Below are 15555 nucleotides of genomic sequence, written 5' to 3'. Positions count from 1 at the left end.
AAACATAGCCATTCTCTGATACTCATACTTCTCCCAAACTGGCTATGCAGTTATCCAGGCAAATTGTGTGTACAAAAGGTATATACTGGTGTGAAGTGTGCATATACAAGCATACATTACTGAAAACAGCCTATTGTGTTTTGAGAAGATGTTTGCAAAAAATATATATTAACCAGTAAGTAGTATTATTGTTGCAACATTATTGCCTCAATAGTAAAACTTTGGGCTGTTGTATTTTTAGTTTAGTTTAATTTATATGTTGCTTTTCTACAGTGATCTGTGCCCAAAGCAGCTCACAATAATAAACATCAAATATAAAATTGTAGCGTTAAAAACAGCATGTTACAAAACATCTCAAATTAAATTTAGAATAACGTTATAACTTTTCTTAATCATCCAATAGAATTCAAAGAGCTTCTTAGTTTACATTTGTTTCCCTTCATGCAGTCCATCACGCTATGCTAAATATTGCTTCCAAATTTCTGTAAGTTTTCTGGGGGGGGGGGCATCTTATCCAATGGTACAGAGCAGGTAATGTTTAGAAGTGGGACCTCAATAGTCCCACTAGGGATACAGAACTTAATAATAATAATAATAATAATTTCTTATTTATACCCCGCCCATCTGGCTGGGCTTCCCCAGCCACTCTGGGCGGCTTCCAACAAAATATTAAAATACAATAGTGAGTCAAACATTAAAAGCTTCCCTAAACAGGGGTGCTTTCAGATGTCTTCTAAAAGTTTGGTACTCATTTTTCTCTTTGACATCTGGTGCGAGGGCGTTCCACATGGTGGGTGCCACTACCAAGAAGGCCCTCTGCCTGGTTCCCTGTAACTTGGCTTCTCGCAGCAAAGGAACCACCAGAAGGCCCTCGGCGCTGGACCTCAGTGTCCGGGCTGAACGATGGGGGTGGAGACGCTCCTTTGGGTCTACTGGACTGTGGCCATTTAGGGCTTTAAAGGTCAGCACCAACACTTTGAATTGTGCCCAGAAACATACTGGGAGCCAATGTAGGTCTTTCGAGACTGGTGTTATGTGGTCTTGGCAGCCGCATCCAGTCACCAGTTTAGCTGCCGCATTCTGGATTAGTTGTAGTTTCCGGGTCACCTTCAAAGGTAGCCCCACATAGAGTGCATTGCAGTAGTCTAAGCGGGAGATAACCAGAGCATGCACCACTCCGGTGAGACAGTCTGCAGGCACAGCAGCACCTTCAGGTCATGTGGGTATCCCTTGCTGATTCCAGTATCCGTCCAGTCAAGACCAGAAACAGGGATAGTCCTCAAACAACGACTAAACCTGCCTTCTCAGTAATGACATGGTCTGGTCTTAGTGTAACTCCTCCTCCTACCTGTGATCACTGAGATCGGTTGTCCCAGTGTATCCCCCCTGTGGAACCTGCCCCAGCCATTTTGTTGGCTGGGACCCACTCCTAGGCAGCCCTGACCCCTCCCTTTAAAAACAAAATAAAACCTATTAAACAAAAACAAACAAACAAAAACCAATAAAATAAAGCAATAAAGCAATAAAAACCAAAAACAGTTAAAAGTTACAAACATACCAAAATTAAACAAATTCCCAAACACGACTAAACATCCATCCCAACCCCCACACCAGAAAGAATTAAAGAGTAAAAAAGAAAATTTAAAAACATTTTTAAAAGAACTCTGCGCTGTTCTGAGTTCTCCTGGCCAGCAACAGCATCAGCTACACAAGACTCATTAAGCAGAGCTTAATTTGGGGCACAACATCCCTTATGAACTAGAATCAAATGAATAAATTATTACTGTTTCAACCAATTAGATAATAGTTGCTGCTTATTTACTTATGAACATATTTTAAGATGGTGTCAGAATCCTTGCTATATTACACAGTGTATTGTACCATTATCATTTCACAATACAGTGGTACCTCGGGTTACAGACGCTTCAGGTTACAGACGCTTCAGGTTACAGACTCCGCTAACCCAGAAATAGTACCTCGGGTTAAGAACTTTGCTTCAGGATGAGAACAGAAATCGCACAGCAGTGGCATGGCAGCAGCAGGAGGCCCCATTAGGTAAAGTGGTGCTTCAGGTTAAAAACAGTTTCAAGTTAAGAATGGACTTCCAGAACGAATTAAGTTATTAACCCAAGGTACCACTGTAATATAATAATAATAATAATTTATTATTTGTACCCCGCCCATCTGGCTGGGTTTCCCCAGCCACTCTGGGCGGCTTCCATAGAGACAAAAAATACAGTAAAATATCACAGATTAAAAGCTTCCCTGAACAGGGCTGCCTTAAGATGCCTTCTAAATGTCAGGTAGTTATTTATTGCTTTGACATCTGTAGAGGCATGGAAAGGCCATATGGTTCAACCTTGTAAGCAACCAGATATTCACAACAGAAAATATAATCTGGGGACCACAGCTGAGAATCTGCCAAGCTTTCAACATCTGTGGACAAGTCAAGCCAGGGAGCCAAGCCACATGCACCTGTGACGGGTGACACTAATAATAATAATAATAATAATATTTCTATGCCACTCATCTCCTCTGGGCCTCGGATCTTCTCCTACCTTCAGAGTTCCTTCTCATGGTCACTGATGGGCACACTTGATCCTACTACTGGACTTCTGATCATGAAGAGCTGCCCAGCCCAGCTTCAGGTCCCTCACCAAGTGCCCCCCTTCTAGAACCCACCACTCTCAACCGACTCTAAACAGCCTCTCCCCCCCCCCCAACATTCACTCTCCCTTTCTAAGCCTCCTCCAACCTTCCATCTCCACCAGAATTCCACTCTCTCTCTTCCCCCCTCCCTCCCTGCTTGACATTCACTTGGGAATTCTAATAGAATCACCTTAATTACCCTATTGTGAAAACAGAGGAAGAGGTTACAGATGGGAAATGTCCAGGGATCCCAAAATCTAAACTCACAGACCCTGACTTCTGTCTCGCAGGAGGACTCAGGATCCACCTTGGACCTCAACCTTTCCCCGTTCCCTCCCTGTGTCAAATTAAAGATTGTAAGCCCCTCGGGGCAGGAACCACTTTCTCAAGGGTCACACGCAGCGACGGTGCAAACAAATAACACAAAATAAATCTCGCTACCTCCTGCCCCATGCAAGATGAAGTCTGCAAGACACCTTTCCCTTAAAACCAAAGGATCCATTGGGGGCCCCTGCAGCATGAAAAGGGGCTAGGGCCGCAGAGCAGCATTTCTGAGAGGCAGGGACCTGGCAAGCTATCTACAGCTGTTGACAAGTCAAGCCAGGGAGTCAAGCCACATGCACCAGTGATGGGTGATTCTAATAATGATAATGAGGATGATGATAATAATAATAATAATAATAATAATAATAATAATTCTATGCCACTCCTCTCCTCTGGGCCTCGTGCTCCTCCTACCTTCACAGTTCCTATTCATGATCAGTGATGGGCAAGGATCTTGCCAAGTCTCTCACCATCATCTGACAGGCATCCCTCTTGCAGGACCATATAAGGCTTGCTTGCAAAGCAGCACTTTGTGACATCAGCTGGCACACAGAGGCCAGGCAGCTGGGTTGTCAGGCAACTGAATTAATAGAAATAAAATCAAGGGGGTCAAAGTGTGCTGGGATGAGGCCACCGTGGGTCTGGCCAGAGTGTGCTGCTGCGGTGTGTGCTTGTGCCTCCCCTTGTTCTGCATCTTGCTTTCCTGCCCCCTCCTTTAGCTGCTGGATAGAATCATAGCATGGCTGAGTTGGAAGGGATCCCAAGGATCATCTAGTCCAACCCCCGGCAATGCCAGGATCCTGCCCACAGTCAGCCCTGACCGGGCTCCAAACTCCGACCTTCTTCTTACCAGCCAGATGCACTGACCCCTTGCAATTTTGCATGGGATGGAGAAAGGGGAGAGAGAAAGGTGTTGCTCTCTCTCTCAGAAGATGGATATGAGAGCCACACCATGCAGCCCTGTCAATATCTCAAGGACCGTCACCGGGAGGAGGGAAGAAGCTTGTTTTTTCCTGCTCCAGAGGCCCTCAGGACCTGAAGTCATGGCTTCAAGTTACAGGAAAGGAGATTCCGACTCAACTTCAGGAAGAACTTTCTGACAGGAAGAGCTGCTTGACAATGGGAAGGAATCCCTCAGAAGGCGGTAGATTCTTGTTCCTGGGAGGTTTTTGAGCAAAGGTTAGATGGGCATCTGCCATGGATGCTTTAGCTGGAATTCCTGAATTGCAGGAATGTCCCCACTGTGGAAGGACGTGAATTAAGTTCTTAACCCGAGGTACCACTGTATACCTTCTATGGCTAAATCAGTTATTCCTTTGAAGAAAGATTAAATATCATCCCATAGTTAATTTTATCAGGTATTTTCTTCCCCAAACCAAATTCCAATAAAATTTGGGGCAGCAAAATGTCCCAAACAAAGCCATATCAAAGAAGAGCATTTTAATTTGTTTCTCTGTATCCAGTTTTCCTTGAAAAATCACAATGGGACATTATTTTACCCCAGTATGTTAATTCCTAAACAGGAACTAAGAAACAGATATAGACAATATCAGAGAGTATATTATTAGATCCCAAACCAGATTCAGATGTATGTCAGGATGGTAGTGTCCCAAAATAAAGCCACCTGGTATTTCTTTGTTTTGACAATTTATATCCCGCTTAATTACACTTGTCTCTTTAAGTGGTAACAGAAGAACGATACTGATCTTTAGACTGGTTTTTGATTGAAAAACTGCATGGGATATTTGTCCCCCCTACAACAATTCATTAACATTGGCAACCCATTTGCAAGATTCAGTTAGTTTTCCTGGGTTGTTGTTTTCAGAAAGAATACTAAATGGTTGAAATTTGATAGCAATGTTTACTACCATGCCAGTCATGCCAAAAGGACTACATTGTAGGTCTTCTACAATGTAAAGTGCACCAGGAAGGTTTGTAGCCCCATTTTTTGTTAAAAAGGAAGGTCACAATACAGCTAAAGTTGGCCATGAAATTTTCAGGCATCCGGAACTGTGAACAGTAAATGTAGAGATGCAGGGAGATCAGCTTCATCATCCAGCCTATAAAGTTATGGGAAGAATATACAAAGGCAGCCCCAACACATATATGTGGCCAGTGGCAGAGCTTCATGCTCCGGCACTGGGGTGCGGAGAGGACGCGGGACGGGGCTGGTGTGCATCCCGGCGGGGGGGGGCAGCCGCGATGGCACCCCACCGGGATTGTGCCATCGGGGGCGGTGCGCTCCCCCTGCACTCCTCTTCCTCCGCCAGTGTATGTGGCAGTTCTCTACATGGTCAAGAATCCTGCAAAGTCAGGACTTCCAGTCATGTGCAGAGTCCTCTATACAAATAGTTGTGCACACACAGCTTCCCTACAGACATCTAGTTAATGTGTATAGGTTGGGGGCAGGGCAGAGGCTGCTGCCATGATGTTGCGCACGCACGCACACACACACACACGTTATTCTTAGGTATGAACACCTGCAAAAGAATCAGTTTCCACTGAAACCAGTGGATCAAGTTAGTCCTTAATCAGAGTAGCTTAAATCTTACTGCTTTCAGTGTAGTTACGAACAATCCCAGGTCTCATGTATTTCCACACTATATACATTAGCGTGGCTGTAAATAAACATGCATACAGTTATACATAAGCATATTTCATTGCTTTATTCCATCTGTCTGGGTCACTGACTCAGAGCTTATGGACCCTGGCTGGGAAGCATTGGTGCTTATTTAAAACTTAATCTCTGCTAATACACAGTATTTTGAATAGTGTTTCCTCCATTGGATAAATATGCATTGTGTGTGCCCTCTTATGTTTTACTCATTGCTGGAGATTTGCCAACTATTTCCCCTCCTGGCAGAGCTTCTCAGCTTTTAACAGCAGTCAAAGACTTAGCAAATGAAGTATTTCATGGCATGGAGAAGAGATGGGAATAGTTCCGTCTGACAGGCAGCTATCAAGCAGACAAGAGGCCTGCCAAAGAAAAACTGGCAGCCTTGTCCTGCAATGATATCAAAGCATCATTTGCCTAGAGAGAGATTCTATGGTGTGAGGAAAAAAGATGCACTACAGAATTTTTTAAAAAACTGCATTCTAATGTAAAATAGATGTGGTTTTAGGGCAAAACAAAACCCTGCAGTGTTGCAAATCCTCCGCTAAGGTTGGCTTTCATTTGCTACATCATCATTTCACCATTAGGTTTACAAAGGGCTGAGATCTTTCCCCCCAAAGTACAGCCAGATCAATTTTATACTTGAGCCCCTCTAGATGGAGGGCTGGAAGATGTTCTGGACTGGCTGGATTCAGCACCAGCTAGGGAACCCCCAGGGGAAGAGCCAGGGGGTTGAGTGGCCAGAGGAAGAAAGAGCAGGCTGGGAGGAGGAGGAGGAGGCAGAAGAGGGGACAGGAAGAGCACAGCTCAAACGCTGAGGCAGAAGCTGGAGCCGGGTTGTCTCCCCTTCCTGCTGCAACACCCCCCCCCCAGAACACTGCTATTCAGAAGCATTGCTGCCTCTTGACAGTAGAGGCAGAACAGAACCACCTTGAGAAGCTTGTTGTTGTTTAGTCGTTTAGTCGTGTCTGACTCTTCGTGACCAGAGCACGCCAGGCACTCCTGTCTTCCACTGCCTCCCGCATGTTGTTCAAACTCATGCTGGCACCTTCGAGAACACTGTCCAACCATCTCATCCTCTGTTGTCCCCTTCTCCTTGTGTCCTCCATCTTTCCCAACATCAGGGTCTTTTCCAGGGAGTCTTCTCTTCTCATGAGGTGGCCAAAGTATTGGAGCCTCCGCTTCACGATCTGTCCTTCCAGTGAGCACTCAGGGCTGATTTCCTTCAGAACGGATCGGTTTGATCTTCTTGCAGTCCATGGGCCTCTCAAGAGTCTCCTCCAGCACCATAATTCAAAAGCATCAATTCTTCGGCGATCAGCCTTCTTTATGGTCCAGCTCTCACTTCCACTACTGAGAAAACCATAGCTTTAACTATACGGACCTTTGTTGGCAAGGTGATATCTCTGCTTTTTAAGATGTTGTCTAGGTTTGTAATTGCTTTTCTCCCAAGAAGCAGGCGTCTTTCAATTTCACGGCTGCTGTCACCATCTGCAGTGATCATGGAGCCCCAGAAAGTAAAATCTCTCACTCCCTCCATTTCTTCCCCTTCTATTTGCCAGGAGGTGATGGGCCCAGTGGCCATGGTCTTCGTCCTCCATGAATTTTCAACTTTTACAAGGTGTGCATTTCCCCTTCCCAGGCTCAGCACATATAAGATACAAATCTCTCAGTGCAGTGGCACCAACAGCACTGTCACAAGCATACTTGGAATAAAAGGTGGTGCTGTCAAAGCCTGAAAAGGATATCATTTTACATTGTTATTTTAGCTGAATGCCAGGCTATTGTGCGCATAAAATATTAGTAACCATTACAAATTAAAGAGGTGCTTTTAAGTCACATGATAAATTTATCAGCATGACTGTTAGGAGGAGAATTTTACATTTTACTAATCTTCCAGACAATCTTTTTTGAGTGACAGTGAAGTTTAGGTAGAGAAGGGAACCAGTATTTATTTATAACAAATTGAAAATCCTTTCCTAAAATATTATTTATAATGGGCTTTATGTAATGTGCACATGGAACTCTGTACAATAAGGGGGAAGCATTCTACTATTATGGTGCTGGAGGAGACTCTTGAGAGTCCCATGGACTGCAAGAAGATCAAACCTATCCATTCTTAAGGAAATCAGCCCTGAGTGCTCACTGGAAGGACAGATCCTGAAGCTGAGGCTCCAATACTTTGGCCACCTCATGAGAAGAGAAGACTCCCTGGAAAAGATGGGAAAGATGGAGGGCACAAGGGGACGACATAGGACGAGATGGTTGGACAGTGTGCTCGAAGCTACCAGCATGAGTTTGACCAAACTGCGGGAGGCAGTGGAAGACAGGAGTGCCTGCCGTGCTCTGGTCCATGGGGTCACGAAGAGTCGGACACGACTAAACGACTAAACAACAACAAATGATCAGGAAACACAGAAGTCACTCCTTACATACAAATTCAATTTTTTGTGGGTTTGGACTGCTCCAGTGATATTGGAAACCATCTACAGAAATTCCCATTGAAATCTGGTTAATTAATATTTGGAATGTGGCTCTATTGTAATACCTTACTCACCACAGCAGAAAGGAGAGACACTTTTCATGAGACTTGGCTTCCTTTCTTTATAAATGAGACAGGGGATCCTTTTATTCCACCCCCAACACCAGAATCTTTGTGGAGAGGAGACTTAAATTGATATTGCATAAATAAATGTATTGCTTGCATATTGTGTATTGCATATGAAACTTAGTAAGACTGTACCACTGGACAAGTTACTATACTTATATGTTGTGCTTGTATTTACATGAAAAACAATAAAAATTATTGGGAAAGGAAATATGAATTAAAAGCTAAATAAGGCTCAGATGTAGAAAAGCACTACAATAAGCAAACAAGGGATTAGTTGTTCTAACTGCATTGAAGTATCTGAAGCTCAAACAAGTTCAAATAGAAGAAGGACCATCAGTCAGCGGGAGAATGCATGCTTTGCTTGCAGAAGACGTACAGGCTGGTCCTCCAGCATCTCCAGGCAGGCCTGGCTGATACCCCCATCTGAAACTGAAGTGCCACTGCTACTCAGCATAGACAATGCTAAACTAGATGGACCAATGGGCTGACTTGGTCTAATGCATCTTCCTCTGTTCCTGTTCCTGCCTCTGCATGCATATGAAAAGTCTATTCATTCACTTATTTTTTAATTCATTAATATCAACAAAGCTTGCATTCTGGTTCTATTTTTTCAGAACAAGCTGTACTAGCCAAAAAGGGGGGAGGAACCTAGCACAGTGTTAAAAATTGCTATATTTCATATACAGCAAACCAGTGTGTCTATCTAACATGTTTTAGACTTACCGTACATTTGTTTGGCTTTTCTCCTGAATGCACTCTCATGTGAATCAGTAGTTTGTAACGAGCATTAAATGGCTTGTATCTCCGAGGGCACCCAGCCCAAAAACAAGTGAAATCCTCTCCTTTCCTCTGGTCTATGTGATTTTTTTCTATGTGCCGCACAAGATCTTCCTGCTGGTCATAAGTAGCACTGCAATCTATCCAGCAACAGCAGTGCTTGCCATTAAACTCATCCAGTTCGCCTTCTTCATCTAAGAGAGGGCCTTGCACAGATGCTGCTAAGGAAATCTGGTGGGGATGGTTTATAAGGTCATGCTGATGTGCGTGGTATGGGGGAGGTGGACCATGTGATGGAGGAAGAACAAGGGGAGCCACTGGAGAAGTAGGTGGCATGTCCATTGTGTTCCCAGAAAAACCATTGGCACGCCCACTTTTTAAAATGCCCACAGATTGGCTATCTAGCAGAGATATTCCTTGTTGAACCACCATGTTGTTAGTGACTGCTGGCTGTAGGCTGTTTTGTTCCAACTGTTGCATGCGCTGGTATTCAGTGTTCCCACTTTCACTGTAACTTGGAAGGGCAACATTGCCATTAGCAACAAGAAGTCTTTTTTGAGGATTTGGAATAGAGCAAGTCTGAGGAATACAGCTTCCTCTTATTCCCAAGAAGTGTCCATAGACCTCAGGCTGAGGGGAGATGTTTGCTGGAGATGCCCTTGAGCCATTAATGTAAGCAACAAGAGAAGTGGGGGATGTGCGAATGATTGTATTGAAGTCTATCCCGATTCCATCAGACAAAGGAGACAGAGAGAGGGCCCTCTTTTTGGCTGAATGAGATCTGGTTGAAGAATAGTGAGGACTAGGATAAGGAGAACAATTATTTTCCACACCAAACAAGTAAGATGGTAATGAGCTAGATACATTATTGGACATGGACATTCCAGATGTAACACTTGTGATGTCCCCAAGGTCTGTGCCATTTGGGGAGCCTTGGCTGGAAGGAAGAGAAGGAAAAATCCTATAGCCATGAAGCCATTCTTGCTTGACACTCTGGATTGATGGACTTTCAGACAGACTCAGGGTTGTGGAGGCCAAAGATTCTCGGGACAGAAGGGATCTGCAGTGGAGAAAAGAGGGAGAGGGAATGCAAACAGTTACTTAAATTTTAGCTCCTGGTAGTTCTATGAAGCAGCTGGCATATTCAGAGCTCAGCTGCTTATTTTTGACAATTAAAATCACCTTCTCAAAACTGATCTTTGCTTTTGCATATTCAAAATCTGAACACCAAGTTACTACACATAGTATTTCTATTAGTAAGCAATGGGTGGTGTCCAATACTGCATGAATGCAAATATTTGCACAAGAAGAATTGCCCCATATCCTTACTGCAGTCCCTTGTGCTCTCTGTGCCCTTCACAAATTTCCTCCAAGGGCCATGGTGTTCTCAGGAAGGGCCTGAGAGAGGTGTCAGGGGCTGCAGCTACATTGGAGAATCAAGGGAAACTCAGGTAGAGACAACCTGATGCTCAGGCTGCATTGAATACCACCTACTGACTATTGTGGTGACAGTTGCTTTGGCAGCCCCCATTAGGGTCTCGAGTGTGAGTGCAACCCACTAACTGACCAAGAGACTAACCAGGGCTAATTGCAGCTGCCTGTAAAATTCATTTCCTTTTTTTTAAATTACTTTTTTATTCAAAATTAAAACAAAACATATTATCCAGAAACATATCATCCTTATTCTCCCCCATTTTCCCTCCCTCCCCTCCCTTCCCCCACAGAACCTACCCACCCCCGACTTCCCTCAGTTCCAGTCTTTGATTTCTCTAAAAATGCTGTTTTCTGCATGTTACACAGTTGTATAGATCCTCAAACTATTTAGCTGATAATTATCAATAAAAAGTTTGTGAATGTTTATTCAAAACCAGCCAAGGAGTCCAGTAAAATTCATTTCCAACCTTGTTAACCAGTGGCCACTGCAAGCCCCAGTGAGAGCTCATAAACTAGGGGGGGGGACGACTCAGATTGTTTTCCTCCACCCAAGGGAAGGAAGGAAAGGGAACAAGCTGGTTGGTGGACCACATGAGATGGAGTGACCCCTGAGATCTTGCTGTGGGGTGTGAAACACAAGAGCAGTCAAGTACAACATTCCTAGAGTGAACATGTTTACACATGGGGAGGGATGTTTGTCCAGCCAGCAGGTAAACTTCCTGTTTCCTTCTGGGCTGGGACAGACTTCCTCTGCATGTGACTGGAGGTGGGTGTGGCCTCACCTGTGCAGGTAATGACAAAAGCACAGGGCAGGGCAGCCATCTCTCTCTCTTTCACCACATGCATCGAAGAAACAACATCTACTGAGCCAAAGATGCCCTCTTGGCTTCCAGCCAAGAGAGGACAAAGGGACTGTCTTCTTAAGAGATAGATTCCAAGTGTATGTTACTTCATTAAGAGTATCTGAGTATTCATTAAGGGTATCTGAAGAAGTGTGCTTGCACACGAAAGCTCATACCAAGAACTAACTTAGTTGGTCTTAAAGGTGCTACTGGAAGGATTTTTTTTATTTTGACTATGGCAGACCAACACGGCTACCTATCTGTAACTTACTTCATTAAGCTAAGTCTGCCTTCTGGGATCTGACTGTGAACAGAATGAGTAAACTCTTTTTATACTTTTGTAAAAGATTGTGTCGTCTCTTGTATTTTATGAGGGAATAAGGGGAAATACCAGAACAGTTATTATAGAGGCTTTAGCGAGCCTGAGCAAATGCAGCCGTTGCAAAGCTTAAAATAAAGGGGAACGTTACTCTGCTGAAATTGTGGAACTTGTTAACACAAGTTGGATAAGGATATAATCAGACAATATAGCCTCTCCTGCATCCCTGGACATTCCCACACTTGCAAGAGGCTCCCCCTTCTCCCAGGCCTTGGCAGCTGCCACACCATCCCACCAGTCGGCTAGAAAGCACCTACAAGCTCACCACCGAAAGAGAGTTGCAACCACCTGTGACTATTCTAGATAGCCGACATTTGTTAGTCGAAGTTTACTTACATAGCACATTTTATAGCATACTTTTCTTAGGGCATTACTGCATAACTTCTAAAACCTGTGATTAATCTCAAAGGAATAATATTGAACTACAATACCTAGCCTGCAGCTTTCATTCTAAATTTCAACTGTGCACAAAAGGGATAACTCTAAAGTGAGTGGTAAAATATTTTTCTGACTTTATAGACATGAAAACATTCCTATAGAATAAAATGAAGACCTTGTATCAGATGGAGGTATATTCAAGTTGGTAGCATTCACAGCCCTCTGTAAGCTAGGGCTGATTTGGTTGCATGCCGTTGAGACCTTTTGGGCAGGAGGAGATAGAAGTCCCAGTCGCTGAACCATCATTGGACTGCTGGTGACGATTAATTTGTTGCAGCTACTTTTTCCGATTGACTTGCACCGAGTCCCAAAGGCAAGACCCCCTGAAAATGAAGGAGTTGTACAAATTTTAACTTACATTTACATAAAAAGTCTAATGAATCCATAGTATTATACATATAAAGCATGTGCAAAGAACTGAGAAAAAGGCTGATGGTGGAATGCACTGTAAGAGACTGATTTTAAAGACAGGGGAATAAAGCAAAGTGAATCACGAATCAAGCCATATATTATGTGACAAGTTTATAGAATGGCTGTTTGGTCTGATCAATTCCACAAATCCCAAATTTCTATATTTTTCTAATCATGTTCCCTTAGGGATTTGTTTTAATGAAATGATCTGAGAGTTACAAATCCAAATGCTACAATTTATGACTGAAACAAAAAAGAAATTGTTCACAAAATCATATATATGTGTGTGTCTTCAAAGCTAAAGAACAAAGTCCGCATCTCTAATAATTGCAACCAGGTCATGTGTGAAGCTACAGTTCCTGAATATCACCTGTTGACAAACCAATGATCTCAGAGATTAAAGTTCAATCACACTATTCACACAATAAATTTACATGCACAATGTAAAGGACTTGCTATTATCTTCATAAGGAAAACTCAAACTTGATAGTAAATTAGAAAAACAGTCAACCACAATTTGCCCCATACTTAAGGACTCACACTAAAATCCTTACCATCATCCAGTCTACTTAGTGTTCTAATTTGTGCAACCTGAATGGATCGATGCACAAGGTGTATAATGGCAAATAGATTACAAGCGCTGGCACCTTTCAAATTTCCCTTTTAACCCAAATCTAGCAAGCGAATAGCAGTAATTTCCCAGCAAACTGCTTTAATATGATATACTTTCCTGCCAAATGTTTCACAGTAAAAACTAGGGAAATATTTTTAAAGTTCCGTTCACAGTGAACAACAGATTGCAATTCTGAGGGACCACAGTGACACCATTGGACCTTTTCCAACAAATCTTTAAAAGAGTTTATCCATAAAAGGTGGCTTGTAACACAACAGTAAATAGAAACTTCTACTGCTAAAGTACTTTCCCATCACCACCGTGTGTCTTCTATGCTGAGGAAAATATGCCTGGCCATCACAGATGTTGTTGACTACAGAAAACACATCAGCTCTGTCTAGACTACATTCAGGTGCATTTCTTTCTATCTGAAACCACCACACTGCCGTGTCCTTTGAGGCAAGTTGGGAAGTTGAAGGAGCAGAGCTTTTCTCCTGCAATGCCAACTGACCATCCTGTGAATTTCCTTCCTGCAGAGACATCAGGACATCTCCCGTCAATCTTTGGAAGGGCAATGAAGACCTTTTCATTCTGCAGTACATTTGGAGACTGCAGGACGCGGGTGGCGCTGTGTGCTAAACCACAGAGCCTAGGACTTGCCGATCAGAAGGTCGGTGGTTCAAATCCCCGCGACAGGGCGCGCTCCCGTTGCTCAGTCCCTGCTCCTGCCAACCTAGCAGTTCGAAAGCACGTCAAAGTGCAAGTAGATAAATAGGTACCACTCTGGTGGAAGGTAAACGGCATTTCCGTGCGCTGCTCTGGTTCGCCAGAAGCGGCTTAGTCATGTTGGCCACATGTACGCTGGCTCCCTCGGCCAATAAAGCGAGATGAATGCCACAACCCCACAACAACTGGGCCTAATGGTTATGGGTCCCTTTATCTTTACCTTTACATTTGGAGATGGGGTACTGGTAGTTTTTATGTTACCACTATTACTTTGTGTGTGGCTAGTAATAATAATAATAATAATTTATTATTTATACCCCGCCCATCTGGCTGGGTTTCCCCAGCCACTCTGGGCGGCCTCCAACAAAATATTAAAATACAGCAATGCATCAAACATTAAAAGCTTCCCTAAACAGGGCTGCCTTCAGATGTCTTCTAAAAGTCTGGTAGTTGTTGTTCTCTTTGACATTGGGTGGGAGGGCGTTCCACAGGGTGGGTGCCACCACCAAGAAGGCCCTCTGCCTGGTTCCCCATAACTTCACTTCTCGCAATGAGGGAACCACCAGAAGGCCCTCGGTGTGGACCTCGGTGTCCGGGCAGAACGATGGGGGTGGAGATGCTCCTTCAGGTCTACTGGACCGAGGTCTTTTAGGGCTTTCAAGGTCAGCACCAACACTTTTAATTGTGCTCGGAAATGTACTGGGAGCCAGTGTAGGTCTTATAAGACCGGTGTGATGTGGTCTCGGCAGCCGCTCCCAGTCACCAGTCTAGCTGCCACATTCTGGATTAGTTGTAGTTTCCGGGTCACCTTCAAAGGTAGCTAGGCTGCTTTCATATTTTTAGTCTTAATATTATTTTGCATGTATACAGTGGTACCTCAGGTTACATGCGCTTCAGGTTACATACGCTTCAGGTTACAGACTCTGCTAACCCAGAAATAGTGCTTCAGGTTAAGAACTTTGCTTCAGGATGAGAACAGAAATCGTGCTCCAGCAGCGCAGCAGCAGCAGGAGGCCCCATTAGCTAAAGTGGTGCTTCAGGTTAAGAACAGTTTCAGGTTAAGAACGGACCTCCAGAACGAATTAAGTTCTTAACCAGAGTTACCACTGTACTGTGAATTAGCTAGGTAACTCTAACAGAGAAGAGAGGCAGTATATGAAGCTATTAAATTTATAATTAAATACACACAATTGCCACGTCAGGTGTGAAGCCGACCTAAAAGCAGTCCTATAAAGTGTGATAATTTTTTTAAAAAATAATGCTTTATTAAAGCTTTGTCATAAAACAATAAGATAAAAAACTAATCTAAATAAAAACAGAGAGAGAGAGAGAGAGAGAGAGAGAGAAGAAGATAGGAAAAAAAGATAAAGATAAAAGGAAAGGAAAGGAATAAAGTGAGATAATTGTGAAAGATAATGGAGAAAGAGATAGAGAAATCAGCACAAAAACTGAAGAAAATTTCCAAAATCCATATTAGCACAGTATATTTATTATGGCATAAGAAACATATTGCCCTAACAAAGATTTTAGAGAGGGGGAAAGTGAGAGATGACAGAAAACAATTATTCTCTCTGTCTGCTTAATCACTTGCACCTAGAAGTATGTAAAAGAGGTAGTGTTCAGAATACAGGGGAAAGAAAATTAATGATGCTGTATTTTTCTGAAGCTTGTGAAAACCAGAAAGCATGACTGAACAACAACAGGGCTGGGGTTATCCTCCTGGCAGCAGCACCTGTT

General features: G+C 43.4%; 1 protein-coding gene across 5 annotated transcripts in view; it reads right to left on the bottom strand.

Annotated features, from left to right (window-relative positions):
• Positions 1–15555, bottom strand: part of GLIS3 (GLIS family zinc finger 3) — a 177421-nt gene that overhangs the window by 112444 nt on the left and 49422 nt on the right. For all 5 annotated transcript variants that reach the window (XM_080987755.1, XM_080987756.1, XM_080987752.1 and 2 more), the window contains 2 exons: positions 12184–12391; positions 8922–10035 (listed from right to left, as the gene is read on the bottom strand). In XM_080987755.1, the coding sequence (XP_080843881.1) occupies positions 8922–10035; positions 12184–12391 (1322 nt within the window). The remainder of the gene's footprint in view (positions 1–8921; positions 10036–12183; positions 12392–15555) is intronic.

The sequence above is a fragment of the Podarcis pityusensis genome (genome assembly GCF_964106645.2).
Source record: "Podarcis pityusensis genome assembly, chromosome: 17".
Taxonomy (NCBI): domain Eukaryota; kingdom Metazoa; phylum Chordata; class Lepidosauria; order Squamata; family Lacertidae; genus Podarcis; species Podarcis pityusensis.
The sequence above is the reverse complement of the archived record's forward strand: the minus strand, read 5'-3'. Positions and strand labels throughout refer to the sequence as shown.